We start from the raw sequence: 17,734 nt of genomic DNA on the forward strand, positions 1-17,734 counted from the left end.
AAATAGTTAAAAACAAAATTGTAACACCCCTCCTCTCACCTTAAATCCCCACTAGCTCGTAGTCGGCCGCGAGAATAAAAAAAGGCCTCCCTCTTTTCCCTGCTAATTTAGAATTTAAAAAAAATTTACTTGGCTCAGTTAAACATAAATTGTATCGTGCCGTGTCAAAAAAACTATTTAAAAACAAAGTTATGGAAGGAAAAGTTATCCAGAAGCTATTTAATCTCACTCATTTTTCTCAGAGATGGTCGAACCAATTTTCACAAAATTAATGTCAAATGAAAGATCTAGTTGCTCCCTAGGTTGCTATCGAAATTCATTGTAATCAGACTATAACTTTGTCCGTTATTTATAAACATGTGAAATCACGTTATGCAAAGAAATGAATTCCAAAGACTGCTTAAACTCACTCGCTTTTCTTAGAGATGGCTGAACGGATTTTCACGAAATCAGTTGCAAATGAAAGGTCTTGTGGCCCCATAGGATGCTATTATATTTCATTGTCACCGTTCTTTTAGTTTTGGCACTGTGTTTCAAAATATGAAAATAACAAAACTTTATTATTTCCTCAACTACGCGACCAATTTTTACAAAAGTGGAGTAAAATGAAAAGACTGCCTTGAAAATCATGTTATTTGCATGTGTTAATGTATGTTCATGTGTGTTTGAATGTTATGTTTTAATCGTTCGGTATTGTTTCACTATTAACTACTAAAAATTTGTTATTAAGAGTGAAAAACAAATCCAGCAAATATTATCAAAATGTATTTTTTTCAGAAAATTGAAGTGTTCGTGAAAAACTATTATACACATATTAAGAACGAACGAGAAAGGCTTGGTCTGACCGCTAGGTGGATTAATTTGGGTTCTTTTTTTATTATATTTTTTTTTTTTGATGAATTTTCAATGAACGATCATTACGATATTATCACATCGATGAACAACAAACACAAGTATTCAGGTCTTATTACTTCTTCATTGATTAAAAAAATCTAGAAAAACCAAGCAAAAACATGGGCAATATTGCTGAAAGCGAGGAGTCAAATTGACGCAGACTATCTTTCCAGGCTTAGGGATGATTTGTAGGTAATTGAGGACACCGTGGAAAGTTTTTTTTGACAGCAAAAAAATCTATATAAGCACTCAATACTGATTGCTTCTCTTTTTCTGGCGTAGACTTACGTTTTACGAAACATAGAGAACTCTTGTACTGTTGAAAAATGTACAGCCTTGCTAAACGCATATTTCGACCAATCCGAGCTAAAAACATGGCCAAATATGAGGCGAAAGTGGCAGTCTAAATCAAACTAAACAATCAATCACTACCTTTATTTCTCAGTACAGCCGACGATTGTTATTATTTATTTGATTATTTTGGTTTACAATATCGGTATTTTATCTGGTTGAATCATTAAAAAGAGTGAAAACCAACCTAACTAACTGCACCTTACTGCCCATATATACAGAGACCTGAAATATGACAAAGAAAAAACTAGAAAATAGCCCCTAACTCATAGCTTTTCAATCGATACCACTACAGTATATTCCAGATAATGGTGTGTGGTACTAAAAATTTTTTAGAACATAGTAAAGGTTCATAAAAAAAAAGCTTCATTGAAAAATGTGTTTTGACAGGTCTATTTTAAATAAAAATCTTTAAGTCAATTCGAGTAAAAGATACAATTTCGTGTCTTCGGCAAAGTTGATCGTATTGGTTATATTGATAACTCTATCGAAGGCACCAACCCTGTCTCTCGGTGACGCAAAAAATAGATCTTGCATCTTACTTCTAGGGAGAACAATCACATATCGCATAGCACTAAAATATGCAATGGGTTACACCCATAATTGTTTAGAAGACGTCAAAAATTTATATCGAACGAACATGTAGCTAACAATTGAACGCACCAAAATCGAACACAGTGCGCTCGAATGAACAGCGACACACCCGCCATTGGGACTGATGCCAGTAATGTTCCCAATTACGGCAACTGGTCGCATCACTATAGGATAAGAGTCGGATTTCGTTTTCGTACCATGATTTTGGGCTGGCACCTGCGCCGAGCTCCCTTAGTAATGTCGTGTGATAACGGCTTGAAACGGCGAGATTACAACCGGTGCAGGGGTCTCCGTCCCGTAAAACCTGGCAGGCCTTCCAGTACGTTCCGAGTCCATTGCCGGGTGGGAACCCGGCAGGAGTAGGATCAGATGTCTTTTCCTGACTTGCGCCGGTCGGGGGTGTCATAGTTGCCCATAAGGCGCTATGGCAGCCGCCCCTAGCCATGGCCTCACTGCTCCGGCATAGACTACCTTGGGACCATTTAGGCGACTACTCCATTATGGATAAGGATAGCGGCTGGTAGGGGGACCCAATAAACAAAAATGTTGAACTCAAAAACAAAAGAGACGGGTGCGGAGGGGTTACCAAATCCCTTCGCACGAGGTGGCATCCAGCGGTCTCCGCAGAAGAAGGCGGAGACGGATGCGGCGAAGTCTGGAGATGGAAAAACGGCGAATCCGTCGGTGTCCACACCAGACATCTCGGTAGACGGTCCCTTGCTAGTCAAGGCCGTCGAAAGGTGTATGGACACGCGGCCAAGAGTGGCGGCGCTGTCTGAACAACTCGATGCCATAATCGAGTTCTTGGCGAACAGGCGAAACATCGCTGGCGACCTGAAGCAGAGCCTCCTCCTGCTTCGGAGCACCATTGATGAAGCCAGAAAGGAGCACGAAGAACTCGTAGCTCGGGTGAAGGCGGCCGAGAAAGCGGCCAGGACCGGGAGGGCGACTGCATCTAAAGAGGTGCAGACAGACGCCCCCTCGTTCGCGTCGGTCTGCTCCACGGGGCAGGTCGCTAAGCGAACGAGGCAGTCCCCGGGGGAAACGGCCCCCGGGAACACCAAGAAACGATTGGTCGTGCTACTCCCACGGGAACACACGCCAACCGGTTCAAGGCCCACCGCGGAAAAGGCACAGGTGGAGGCTACGGGCAACCCTTGGACTACCGTAGAGGGTAGGAAGCGTCGGGAAGGTGCGACGCGACATGATGGCGGAGCGGCCAGAGGACCAAAAAAGGTCAAAAAGGCGCGGAGTAGGGGTGATGCCCTCATACTCAAGACGGATGGGTCGAAGTACTCAGAAGTCTTGAAGAAGATGAGGGGGGAAACCCAGCTCAAGGATCTGGGGGCGGATGTGCGGAGTATCCGCCGATCTCGCACTGGCGAGATGATACTTGAGCTCCGGAAGGACGCCAAGAACAAGGGGGCTACCTACAAAACGGTAGCTGAAAAGGTCCTGGGGAAGGAGGTGCAAGTGCGGGCACTCACCTCAGAAGTGACTCTCCAGCTTAAAAACCTGGACGAAATCACTGAGGGGTGCGACATTGCACAAGCCCTAAAAGCGAAGTGCGGGGTGGAGGTGGCTAAGGAGTCAATCCGCCTCCGCAAAGGTCCGGCGGGGACCCAGATAGCTACCTTCCGACTACCGTCGGCGGACGCTAACCTGGCCCTGAAAGAGGGCAAGTTGAAGGTCGGCTGGTCTGTATGTCCTCTGGGCATACTACAGCAACCAGACATTTGCTTCCGGTGCTTTGAGGGCGGACATAAGTCCTGGACCTGCAAGGGGCCCGATAGGAGCCAGCTGTGCAGGCGTTGTGGAGATGCAGGCCATAAAGCAAAGGACTGTGTGGAGTCTCCCAAGTGCATGGTATGTTCCGGGAAACGGGACGCCAAACACTTTATGGGAGGCCCCAGGTGCCCAGCCGGTAAGCCGGCTGCGAAACCACGGGCGTAAGGGTGACGCAACTGAACCTGAACCATTGCTTCGCGGCTCAGCAGCTGCTACACCAAGCAGCCACTGAGTCGTTGTCGGACATCGCCGTCATATCGGATCCCTACCGCATCCCTCCCGGAAACGGTAATTGGGTTGCGGATAAGTCCAGTTTGGCGGCCATATGTACGACGAGCAAGTTCCCGGTTCAGGAGGTTGTCTCAACCTCAGAAGAAGGGTACGTAGTTGCTAAGGTAAACGGAGTGTTCTACTGCAGTTGCTATGCTCCGCCACGTTGGTCTACCGAAAGGTTCACCCAGATGGTCGACCTCCTATCCATGGAGCTAACGGGCCTAACGCCGTTGGTGGTGGCGGGCGACTTCAACGCTTGGGCTGTTGAGTGGGGAAGTCGCTTCACGAACCAGAGGGGCCAGATCCTGTTGGGGGCTTTTGCAAAGCTCAACCTAGATCTGGCCAACGTTGGGAACAAAAGTACATTTAGCAGAAATGGTGCGGAGTCGATCATCGACGTGACGTTCTCCAGCCCAGGACTGATCAAGAACTGGAGGGTAGACGATGGCTACACTAATAGCGACCACCAGGCGGTCTGTTATAGTGTAGACAACAACGAGAGGCGGCAAGCGACGGGTAGAGCCAACACTCCGACCGTTCGCGGGTGGAAGACATCGCACTTTGATGCCGAGGTATTCGAAGAGGCAATGAGAAGGGAGCGCGAGGGGGGCAGTTGGCTCCGCCCGACTGCTGACCAACTAGTTGCTATGCTATCGCGGGCGTGCAACGCCACCATGCCTAGGACTCGCCAACCTAGGAATGGAAAGCCACCGGTTTACTGGTGGACGGACGCGATAGCCGACCTTCGCAGTGCGTGCCTCCGTGCAAGACGGAGGATGCAGAGTGCGCGAAACGAAGAAGAGAGGACAGAGCGCCGCGCAGCATTCAGTTCGGCAAGATCGATGCTAAAGAGTGCGATAAAGGCCAGCATGAGGGCCTGCTTCGATAGGCTATGTGCGAGTGCCAATACAAATCCGTGGGGTGACGCCTACAGGATCGTAATGGCCAAGACTAAAGGCGCGCTGGCGCCTGCAGAGCGATCACCAGCGATGCTGGAGCGTATCATCGAGGGACTCTTTCCACGCCACGAGCCAAGTCCTTGGCCTCCGGCAGTCGAGTCTCACGTCCGACGTTCCAGTATCTCAGACATAGACCAGAGATGGTCGGCCAACCTGCCGAGCATCCAATCCGTGAGCGACGACAGCCGTGTCGAGGCAGGGGAGGAGGCAAGGGTTACGAATGAGGAACTCATCGTGATCGCTAAATCCCTAAAGGTGAGCAAGGCACCGGGACCGGATGGTATCCCTAACCTGGCGATCAGGCTGGCGATAAAAACGGCCCCCTGGCTGTTCAGGGCAGTCATGCAGAGGTGCCTGGATGACTGTCTCTTTCCGGACAGGTGGAAGCGGCAGAGACTGGTCTTATTGCCGAAGGCTGGGAAACCGCCAGGGGACCCATCGGCATATAGGCCTATCTGCCTGCTGGACACCGCGGGCAAGGTGCTTGAGAGGATCATCCTCAACAGACTGGTGAGGTACACGGAGGGTGTACACGGTCTGGCAAGTAACCAGTTCGGCTTCCGGAAGGGCAGGTCCACGCTGGACGCAATCTCTTCCGTCATCAAGACGGCGGAGGTAGCAATCAAGCGCAAGAGAAGGGGAATACGCTACTGCGCAATCGTCACGCTCAACGTGAAGAATGCGTTCAATAGTGCCAGTTGGGACTCCATAGCGCTCGCGCTCAGGAGCATCCATGTACCGGTGTCGCTGTACAAGATTCTGGAAAATTATTTCCAGAATCGAGTACTTGTTTGCGACACGGAGGAGGGTCAGAAGTGCGTCCCAATTACCGCAGGAGTTCCGCAAGGTTCTATCCTGGGCCCGGTGTTGTGGAATGTCATGTATGACGGAGTGTTGAAACTCAAGTTCCCTGTAGGGGTTGTGATCGTCGGCTTTGCAGACGACATAACGCTGGAGGTTTACGGCGAGTCTATCGAGGAGGTCGAGTTGACGGCCGCGCACTGTATACGCAAGGTCGAGGACTGGATGCGCACCAGGAAACTGGAGCTCGCGCATCATAAGACGGAGGTCACGGTTGTGAACAACCGTAAATCGGAGCAACAGGCGGTGGTCAGAGTCGGAGACTGCACCATCACCTCGAAGCGATCCCTGAAGCTCTTGGGGGTTATGGTGGACGACAAGCTCACGTTCGGGAGTCACGTCGACTATGCCTGTAAGAGGGCCTCATCGGCTATTGCAGCACTATCTCGTATGATGTCCAATAGCTCAGCGGTTTATGGCAGCAAGCGAAGACTTCTTGTCAGCGTGGTTTCGTCCATACTTAGGTATGGTGGGCCAGTGTGGTCCAGAGCGCTAGGTACTAACAGTTACCGTGGTAAACTGGAAAGTACCTACAGGCTCATGTGCCTGAGAGTTGCGAGTGCGTATCGTACGGTGTCATACGATGCAATCTGTGTCTTGTCCGGCATGATGCCTATCAGCATCGCCATCAAGGAGGACAGAGAGTGTTTCGACCAACGTGACACAAGGGGCATACGAGGTAACAGAAGGTCATTCTCGATGCTCCGCTGGCAGCGGGAATGGTCCAACTCCACAAAGGGCAGATGGACGCACCGACTCATACCGGAGATATCCGGCTGGGTCGGGAGACGACATGGTGAAGTGAACTTCCACCTGACACAAATCCTGTCAGGCCATGGTTGTTTCAGGCAATATCTGCACAGGTTCGGACACGCGGTGTCCCCCATGTGTCCCGAGTGCGTGAAGGAGGAGGAGACTGCTGAGCATGTCTTCTTCGTATGCCCCCGTTTCGCAAGAGCGAGGAGCAACATGATGGCTGTGAGCGGGCCTGGCACTACTCCGGACAATCTAGTCCGGAGGATGTGCGACGACCCGGACATCTGGAACGCGGTCTGTGCGGCCGCCTCTCAGATTGTTCTGGAGCTGCAACGTGTGTGGCGGGTCAACCACCAACACGCCAGTGGTAGCTAATTACCAGTCTCCAGGTAGTTAGCTAGGAGGTTATAAGAGTAGAGAGGGTGCATCACGCACAAAAGCCACTCCCCGACGTAATACTTAACCGTCGTTCCGGGAAGACCAGGGCTGGAGACTGGAGGGGTTTTAGTGGGTCGGGACAGGGATCAGTAGGTGTCTGGGCGAGTGTAACTACCCCAGCATCTCTCCCCTAGTCTCATCCCCACACCCTGAGTTCTCTTCTCAGGTGTCTGTTTGCAGATTTCCCCGCCACCTTTAAAAAAAAAAAAAAAAAAAAAAACACCCACTTGAAGTATAACTCTCACTAGTCACGTATAAAAAACTAGCATGCAGAAATGTAGTGTTCATTGAATAACAGATTACTGAAGCTCACGAGCAGCCGCAGAGCTGAACTTTCGACGATTACAAAACATTTTGCATGGTGCAAACGGACCAACCGAGGAAATTGTCGGATCACAATGCCGACACGTGTTCCCGGAGTCCGATTGAGCTGAAATTTTGCATGCGGATTTTTCTCGAGAAGACAAAACTTTTGAGCCCTTCTTCTAAATGGAATTCGAAGATAAAATTTTGTTCATGCATGTCATTGCCGCCCTAAGGCTCAAGATAAGAACAAACCTTTTGCAAGAAATACATTGAAATAAGACAGGCTGTATTATTTCTGCGTTCACCTTGCTGTCGTTTCTTATAAACAACCTTTCGAACTATTCATAGAAACATAAAATTATAACAAATTGTTGATAAAAAATCAAGAAGAGGGGAAAAAGAACAAATTGTTTATTGAAGATTAAATTTATTTTTTTTTTAAATTCAACAGTTTTGAAAACAATAATATTTGAATGATTTTAAATGATTCCAATAGATATTTCAAATCAAAAAGTTTGTGATGATCAAATTCTTTTTCAAGTGATTTGGATTCAAGCTCAGCAAATTAAAAATCACCAAATTTTATATTATTACAGAAATGAGTTGAATTTTTCCGTGAAATAAGTTTTTTCGGGTAAAAGTTGACATTGTTCAAAAACTTTTGGTGAAAAGTTTAGGGTGGAGAAGTGTAAAAAGTGACCAATTCCAAAAATATGTTCCATTTTTGATATTTTTGATGATTTTTTCAATTGTTATTTTTGATTTGGCACAGATGTCCCCATTGGCTAAAGGAATCATTTTGATATTTTACAATTGTTATTTTGACATTTACGCAGAAGTTCCTGTGGGCTGAAAAAGTCATGTTGTGCTATGTATTTTTTGCCTTTCTCCTAGAAAGGTATAGCAATCACTGGAAAAACCGAAGGTATAAAAGTGGTCCCAATGGCCGAATGTCATATACCACTCGATTTCTTTCGACGAACTGAGCATTTTCTGTATGTATGTATGTATGTGTGTATGTGTGTATGTGTGTATGTGTGTGTATGTGCAACTTTTTTTTCTCACTCACTTTTCTCAGAGATGGCTGGACCGATTTTCATAAAATTAATTGCAAATGAAAGGTATAGTTGCGCCATAGATTGCTATTGAATTTCATTGTAATCGGATTTTTAGTTTAGAGGTTATGTATCAAAATGTAAAAATCACGAAACATCAATATCTCAGAAACCGCACAACCGATTTCAATAAAACTGGTTTCAAATGATTGGGCTATTCCCAGAACCCTTAACTTTTGAATTTCGTTATGATTGAACATATGGTTCAAAAGTTATGTAAAGAAAAGTTATCCTGAGGTTGTTTAAACTCACTCATTTTTCTCAGTGATGGCCGAACCGATTTTCACAAAATTAGTGTCAAATGAAAGGTCTAGTTGCCCCATAGGTTGCTATTGAATTTCATTGCAATCGGATTGTAACTGTGTCCGTTGTTCATAAAAATGTAAAATCACATAATGAAAGTAAACATATTGACTTTCTCCTAACGATCACTGGCTAATTAAAAGGTAGAAAAATTATTGAAATGGCCGAATGTCATATACTACTCAACTCAGTTCGACGAATCGAGCATTTTCTGCATATATGCATGTATAGGTGTATATGTTTGTGTGTGGGTGTGTACGTGTGTATGTGCACCTTTCTTTCGCACTCACTTTTCTCAGAGATGGTCTGACCGATTTTTTCTATCTTGGTGTCAAATGAAGGGTCTATTTGCCGCCTAGGTTGCTATTGAATTTCATTGTAATCAAACTTTTAGTTTTGGCGCTGCGTCAGAATGTGAAAAACGCTCTTATATCTCAGAAGCTATGAACATAGTTGAATTCAAATGAATGGGCTTTCAAACCCTTAAACAATGAATTTCATAATGTTTAAACATGTGGTTTGAAAGTTATAGAAAGAAACGAAACCCATAGACTGTTTAAAACTATAGCTACGATCAAAATATGTGGCCTCAACATCGTTTAAATTTAATATTGTACTATTTCAATGTTTGCGGCCTTGCTCGGGATTGAAGTTGAAATTAAAAGTCATTTCTATCATTTCATTTTTTGCCTTTCTCCTAGAAAGGTATAGCAATCACTGCAAAAACTAAAGGTATAAAAGTGCTCAAAAGGGCCGAATGTCGTATACCACTCGACTCAGTTCGACGAGCTGAGCATTTTCTGCATGTGTGTGTGTAACGCTCTCCCAATCTCACTCGATTTTCTCAGAGATGGCTGAATTGATTTCAATAAAATCAATTGCAAATGAAAGGTCTATTTGCCCTATAAGACCCTATTGAATTTTATTGTAATCTGATTTCTAGTTTAGAGGTTATGTATCAAAATGTAAAAATCACGAAACTTCAATATCTCAGAAACTACACAACCGATTTGAACAAAATTGGTTTCAAATAAACGGGCTACCTAAAAATCCTCAACTTTTGAATTTTATAAAGATTGGACATATGGTTCAGAAGTTACAGAAAGAAACGTGTTCTGGAGTCTGTTTAATCTCACTTATGTTTCTCAGAGAAGGCTGGACCGATTTTCATAAAATCAGTGTCATTTGGAAAGTCTTGTTGCCCCATAAAACCTCAATGATTTTTTTTGCGAACTGATTATTACTTTTCCTGTTATGTTTAAAAATGTGAAATCCAGCTATGAAAAGAAACATATTCTGATGACTACTTGGGCTCACTTTTCTCAGAAATGGTTGACCCGATTTCCACAGAATTAGTATCAAATGAAAGGTCTAGCTGCCTCATAACACCCTTTTGAATTTTGCTGTAATCGGAATGTAACTTCGTCTGTAATGGATCGAAATGTGAAAATCACTAAACTTCAGATTTGAACAATATTGATATCGAATGGACGGGATAGTTAAGGGTTAACTGATGAATTATGATTCAACACGTGGTTTCAAAGTTTGGCTCCCCCATACGTTCGCTTTTCATTTGATTGTAATCAAACTTAAGCAACCGTTATGTTATTATTTGTAAAACAACGAAAGTCTGCTATCTCAAGTATTATACCACTTATTTGAACATAACTAGTGTCATACAAACGAGTCATCTCTCAAGTTTACAAATAACAAACTTCATAAAAATTTGATATACTGTTCAAAAGTTTTGTAAAGAAAAGAAATTCAAAGTCTATTCAACACTATAGCTGCTTTGATCAATATATATGGCCTCAACATGATTTAAATGTGGTATCGTACTATTTGAACGTTTCCGGTATCGCTCGTGATTAAATTGTTCGAAATTAGGAGTCATTTCTTATATTTCGCTATTTCTGAAGCACTAACATTACGTCAAATTTCATATTTTATACTTTAATTACAACATCAATATTTTAGAACCCAAAGAGTGAATATACCTTTTTGGATTTAAGCATTCATGTAAATCTATTTTTACAAATAATAAGTTTGAATGAGATAGGCTGAGTCTGACCGCTAGGTGGATTAATTTAGATTTTTTTACTTACATTCACGACTAATTTGTTCATATCTGCCTAATCATGATGAAAATGTTTCTATACACTGTAAAAAATGGTGGAAAATTTGGTTAACAGTGTGTTCTTTTTGTAGAACAAAATTCAAATTCTTGAATGTGATTTTCCAAGACGTTTAATTTAGAGTCCTATGTTTGTGTATTATTTCGGAAAAATAAAATTATAATCCACAATAATATCGATGACGTCACACCGGTCAAACAACCCGGTCTAGCTTCAAAATATGTGTAATCATCCATACCCTTGTTACATAAACCCTCTTCACAAATTAGTCGTGCTTCAAATCACAAATAGCACAATATGACATCTCGAGTTTCTATGAACATGTGCGGAGTTTCAGCCAGATGAAAAATGACCGATTTAAATGGTAGCCCGATATTTTGAGAATTTACACAAGTGAGGATCTTTAAAATTTATTTTCAGCCCTGGAAAGACAATCTTTTTTTGGCATTGAAATATTGCATGTTCATTTAAAAAACAGGTTTGTGTTTGAAATTGGATTATGAGTGGTCATTACGGTGTTAACACATCGATACATAACAAATACCAGAATTCAGTTCTTCGAAAAAACGAAAAAAATGAAATAAAATTAGAAAAAATTAAAACCAAATCATTTTTAAGTTTATCTGAAAAAAGTTGAAGACTATTCAACTTCTTCATTTATTTTTTTTTAATAATATAGTGTCGACCTGTTTATTTCTAAGATTCGTGTTTATGTGAAGCAGCACTAATACTGTATAGAATGAGAACATTAGTTTCTCATTGGGATGATAACGCTCCAAAAATTGAATGCATTATGTCAAAACCATTCTTCCATTAATATCATTCCAAAGGTAAAATAAGTTATGTTATTTTCAATGAAAAAATAATTGATAATTTAGCTGTAAATTTGAAAATGCGATGCTGTGGTACTGCATATGGTTTACTATTCAATTCCGCTTACCTGTAAATTGAAATTTTCTTTTAATGTATTACATTTCCCGTCGCTATTACTGTGTTCCCTGTGATATTAATTAAACGTCGGGGAATCAGTCGTGCGCACCGTTTGCCTACATTATGGCGCTTTCGCTCTTGGTCCGGAAACATTTCACCAACTCCTTGAACCGCTACGTTATAACCGTTATAACATATTCATTAGTTCGAAAACTTTACCCCCCTATAAACTGGATCAATTTATTCCTTAAGCGTGGATAAAGTTCCCTTTAATTACTATATCCGGTCCCGTCAGATTGCCAGCCTGCGGATATTTGTGCAAAGTAGTGCAAGCAAATGCTCCTCGCTACGCTTGTATATAGACGACTTCCACAAAAGCACTTCTTCTAAACTTTACCTTCTGTGTTTTTGCGCTTGCTCGCCATTTCGTTGCAGAGAACTATGGGTTGATTCAACGGTACGCTTCCGGCTACGATTGCAACAGTGAAAAGTGCCAGTATGAGAACCTGCACGAGCACTTCCACTGCTACGATACGTTCTGCCGGGGGAAGGTCCTGTATAAAAAGTACGAAATTATCCGCCATCTCAAGTGGCACAAGAAGCGAAAGGAGTCCCTCAAGTATGGATTTTATCGGTTCTCCTCGTCGGACGACTGCAGCATCCAGTACGGCCATTGTCAACATAACCACAAGCATACGCACTACCACTGTGTGCACGACAACTGTAATAAGGTGTACATCAGTACCAGTGACGTGCAGATGCATGCCAATTACCACCGGAAGCACGAGGCGATCGTCAAGAATGGGTGGGTATGGCGTCTACCGGCGTCATGCGATTACAGTAATGTATGTATACTAATGCCCTACACTTGGGTTTTCATTTTATTTTGCGACAGATTTCAACGGTTTCGAGCCACCGAGGAGTGCAATACAGAGCATTGTGTTTTCCGGGGACAAAAAACGACACATTTTCACTGTCGGCGGGAGAATTGCAAATACACCTTTAAGAATAAGGCTGATATGGGTAAGCTGTGATTCTAACGGAATCAAAATACTGTATCATTTGAATAACTCATTATTTTTATTCACAGAAAAACACAAAACCTACCACCTGAAGGATGAGATGTTGCTGCGCGATGGGTATAAAAAGTTTCTTAAATCGGAGGATTGCACCTACAAGAACTGTCGCTTTTCACGCGTCTGCAATCACATACACTGCATGCACGAAAATTGTCACTATGTGCTGCATTCGAGCGGCCAGTTGCTGAGTCACAAGCGCAAACATGAACGCATGGATACGGAAGTGGATTATCGCCGTTTTCAGATGGCTCGTAATTTGCTTAGTAAATTTAACACCTTCCGGCCGGAGGAAGGATCCGCCGCAGCAAAAGAGGAGGATGAAACGCCGAGTTTTCCGCTTTCTACCGAAACGGTGGTAAGAAATCCAGTTTTGGATTTGCTCGCGGTTATGTCCGAGCTCACCTTCAGGGCACTTCCTCTCCAAATGATGCTTCACATGAGGATGCAAATGCTGCAGAACATGAGTTATGAGCAGCTGCTAGCACCGGAAAATGTCGATGGGTTGAGAAGAATATCGGAGTGTGGAATTGGGGATGAATACATTCGTCAGTTGTATAGATTGAACGAGAATATTTTAAATTTTAACGAGCGAATCTCAGCGGAAAAAGATGTGACTTTTTCTGGGGAAATTTCATCAAGCCCGGGTAGTTCGAAAGCCTTCAGTAACCCGATCGAACCAATATCCCTCAAGAGAAAACTGGATACAGATGAATGCGGCAGTCTCCCAACGCTAGACTCCACGATTTTTCGAAACAAGGAGTCAACTTCAATCCTCAACAAAACTAAACTTCTATCCAATCCATCGGTAGACTATCGGCTCCTCAAAAAAGAAGATTCTCAATCAGGGGAATCTGCTGCGGAATCGAACACTTCGCCATTAGATCGTCAGAAAAATTTACTGGAAAGCGCCAACTTCCTTCAGTTCACATCGAGCAAAACGCTGTTCAACCGGAAGCGAGGTCGGCCACGGAAGAATCACGTGATGGAAGTTTACAATAACGTAAGTACACTTGTTCATGTTTCCTTTATCCATAGTCTAACTATCGGCTTCGGTCTGTACATTTCTATTCAACCTAACCCCGTTATTCCTTCTTCAGGAAAGGAGGCCAATCCTTTCTCTAAACTAACCAAAACAAAAAAAAACAATCAATGTGCCTGCATGTAGTTTCCCACACTGCCATCGACTAGCGCCCCTTGAGCCATCATCACCAGTCTCAAGTCAGCGAATCTCACGAGCATCACCTTCCTTCGCCTGATCACAACAGGTTCAGGATTCTCCCCAAGCCATCTTCACCAGCTTCAAGCTGGAGAAGAATGACAGCAAACAATCGGCGGCGGCCGAGCAGCAGCTCAAGGAACAACCGATTGAACTCCGAAAAGAACCACACCAGAAAAGTGACGAAGAAGATTGTTCCGGAAAGCGTGCTGCTGGAAGTCTTTCAAGGCCATTTTTCCCCACCAGCAGTTGGGAACCAGGACCAACGTCTCTCTTCGGTACTCCCGACTTCGGGGGATTCTCGCAGATTCTGGAGCGACACATGCGAGATATTAAAACAGAACCTAGTGCTACTGTGACGCACGAACTTGATCTTTCGACGAAGGATAAGGTGAGCAAGTATGTTTTCTATTTTGTCAAAATAAATCTTATTTTTTTTTTTTAGACTCGAAATCAGCTCAAGTGTGTAATATGCAACAACCATTTCGAAACCTTCGCCGCCATTAAAGAGCACAATTGCTCCGGAAAAGAACCGGAGAAACCGCTGTTCGCGTTTCCTCCGGGTCTGGCCATGCATCAGGCAGCATCACTGAAAGCCTTGTATCCGCTAGAAACAGATCCCGGTCGGGTGATGTTTCAACCCGCCCCACTAGTGGCAGGCCTTCCACCGCAAACGGCTTCCAAAGAGTCCGTTTCGTTGGTGAAAACTACCGGGACATTCTTCCCGGACGTAAATGCAAATAAGTTGAAATATTTTTGAGGGACTTCAGATTACTTCGAGGCAGCAGTGAGTGTCATCATAGATTATATAGAGGCTGCTTTGTGGAACAAACTTCACAAAGCTGGTACAGAGATACACCCATCGTGTCATAGCGCCAGACGAGTCTGGCAAGGGTACATACATGCCATAAACAATTGGCCATACAAAACGCTCAATGAGTTGATAGAACCTAATATTATAGCGATGCGAATATGTTAACGAAGAAGCTAGATCGATTTATTTTTAACTATAAGTACTTTATTTAGTTACAAAAGAGAGAAAAGTGTATTATACAATCAGTGAGAGTCATAAAGTACTATGAACTAGTTAGTAATAATTTACTGTGATTTGAAGCCTTCAAAAAATACAGTAACTAAATTATAGCAGATATGTAAACTTCTATTGTATAATTTTTGCGTTATAAAATCTTTCTTTCTTTTTCTTTCTTTCTTCTGTTTTCGAGCCTAAGCCGTCACTGTCAGCTCGATGGGTGGAGGGCCAGTTGCAGCGACTATCTGCCGGTAACCGCGAGTCAGTCCCATCTGTAAAAATGTTAAAACGAGAAAACAGCTTCGAAAGATATTTCATTCACGCTCAGTTATCACTTATTTAAGATGAATTATTTTGACAATATTCATGCTAGAAAATAGTTTGCATACTAGCCTGCACTAATTACGTTGTAAAAACCATTGATATAATTGATTTTATGATAAAAACCTTGAGTGTGACTGACTTGCCGTTATATTCTACACCGAAGAGAAAAGTAACCGCAAGTCAGTCACATTGCCGTGTTGAAACTATAGTGCGTGTTGACGTGTTGTTATTCGTTGCCGTGGAAAACTGTCAATCGTTCGCTGTTAGGAAGTGTGTGTCCATGAGAACCTTTTAAGAAATGTCGACGTTGGAAAATCTCATGATGTACGGAACCGATGAAAGTTTATCCGGTGAGGACTCGGATAAAGAAACTGAAGCCGGGACTGCAGTTGGTTCATCCGACAACAAATGTCAAGATGATCCAAATCCATTTGAGGTTTGAGCATCACCTTTGGAGATTTCTTGGAACGATTCCCTGGATTCTGATGGAAGTTTTTTCGATACTCAAGATTTTGCGGATAGATCCACGAAGAAGCGAACCAAGAAAAAAAATTGACTTGAGTTCGTATTAGCAGAAAATTGCTCCACATAAATTCATCACCAATTCAAACTAAAAAATAATCCCAATAATTGATAATTATTACTAGATAACTTATTTTCATCTAAACGGTCGTATCGAACTCTTTTTTACTCCCCATTCATTCTACTGTTGTATTATGCATGTTTTTTTGTAAATCTGGACTGACTTTCGGTTATTTTTCTTCTGGGCCTGACTTGCGGTTACTTTGCCTAATATGACAATTCGACTTGGTATTGATTTCCACTTTTGTTGAACAAACCACTATTTTTTATCGGTACATCTGAAAATATACTCAAAGCTAGGCCAAAATACGATGCTAACTCAAAATTGACAGAATTACAGATGGGACTGACTTGCGGTTACCGGCAGTACAGGCGAATAGTTTTATTTAATAGAAGGCCAACAGCTCAACGGATATGTACATTAGAGTACATATAATATGCCCTGTCATCACTTTTGTGGATCGTTGGTATATCACGTAACTATTTTTGCAGCTTTTCATATGTCTAACTTTGTTTCTTTAATAAATGCACAGATCTTTTTGTATTCTTCTAGTTTTTCAGATTTAAATAATTCTACTAGGTTGGAGTATTTTTTGGCAGCTTCGTACTTGTTTCGTATGCTCTCATATTTTTTGCATCTGAAAATTAGATGTTCTGCAGTCTCTACTTCACCGCATAGGTCGCAATTCGGGCACTCTACCAGTTTCATTTTTGATAACCAGAATTTTGACCAGTCATGGCCAGCCATGAGTCGATTCAGCTGTCTAACTTGTTGTCCATTAAGCTCCAGATTGGTGAACCATGGTTTTTCTAAGAATTCACTTTGAATTTTATAGAAGGTTTTCCCTTTTTCTACCGCGTAATCTTTATACCACTTATTTGCTTGTAGCAGTTTTCGATTTTTTTAAATCCAGTACGCATCCTTATATGAAATCATGTTTTCTATTTCTTCGCAATTTTTTCTGTCCAACCCGATGTTAGCCAGAGCATCTGCTACTTCGTTACCTTTTTCGCCCACATGGCTTGGTATCCACTGAAAGGATACCCTCCAGTGTGCTGCTAGCTTTAGTATGTCGTTGAGTGTTTGCTCTCTTTCCGAGTGTTCTTTGGCGTTATTTAGTATCTCGCAGGCCGATTTTGAGTCTATGAAAATGACTTGATCTTCCAACTGCTCCTGTTGAACCACATTCAATGCTGTTCTGATAGCTATTATTTCCGCTCCGGTAATGCTTACTTCGTTGGCTAAGTGAAAGGAGTACCTTCTTCCCGTGCTTTGCACATATATCCCTTTTCCACAGTTGGTGTCTTTTTTGGAGGCGTCCGTATATATTCGTCCTTTGCCTTTATACGTATGGTTGATAGCAAACAAAACAAGCTGCTTCATTTTCACCTTGGACGTGTTTTCTTTGGATGTTAGCAACCCATCCAGTGTACTGTTAATTTGAACGTTGAGTTTCGTATTACAATTTTTGGAAATTGGTTCGATATTATCAAATAATTGGAAGTGATTTCTAAAAACCTTCTCCATATACGAATATTTAGATTCTTCTGTGCAGTTGCTGTAAACTTTGGTCAGCTGTTTCCCAACCGCCGTTTGTTGTGCTATATTCCGTGCAATTTCTTTGCCAGTTATGAACTCCTGTCTTATAGACAATGGCTCTAGACCAGCAATTGCCAACAAGGTATTAAGTGGTGTTGTTTTGGTACAACCTGTCGCCTTTCTCAGGCTTTGATTATTTATTACTGTTAGAATGTTCTGGTTCGTTTTAGAAGCATTATTGTGAATAGTTGATTCGATGG

At 42.7% G+C, this 17,734-nt stretch overlaps 1 protein-coding gene across 3 annotated transcripts in view; it reads left to right on the top strand.

Moving 5' to 3' along the window:
- The window catches only part of LOC129731907 (uncharacterized), a 76,994-nt gene extending 60,556 nt beyond the window's left edge, over window positions 1-16,438 (top strand). For 2 of the 3 annotated variants that reach the window (XM_055692276.1, XM_055692275.1), the window contains exons 3-7: window positions 12,139-12,508; window positions 12,599-12,726; window positions 12,794-13,782; window positions 14,048-14,389; window positions 14,444-16,438. In XM_055692276.1, coding sequence (XP_055548251.1) covers window positions 12,139-12,508; window positions 12,599-12,726; window positions 12,794-13,782; window positions 14,048-14,389; window positions 14,444-14,758 — 2,144 coding nt within the window. In that variant the 3' untranslated portion in view covers window positions 14,759-16,438. Of the gene's footprint in view, window positions 1-12,138; window positions 12,509-12,598; window positions 12,727-12,793; window positions 13,783-13,970; window positions 14,390-14,443 lie in introns of those variants that run through there. The other variant, XM_055692278.1, reaches the window with a different exon arrangement.
- Window positions 16,439-17,734: the final 1,296 nt, after the last annotated feature.

This window comes from Wyeomyia smithii, chromosome 3 (genome assembly GCF_029784165.1).
Source record: "Wyeomyia smithii strain HCP4-BCI-WySm-NY-G18 chromosome 3, ASM2978416v1, whole genome shotgun sequence".
Classification (NCBI taxonomy): Eukaryota; Metazoa; Arthropoda; class Insecta; order Diptera; family Culicidae; genus Wyeomyia; species Wyeomyia smithii.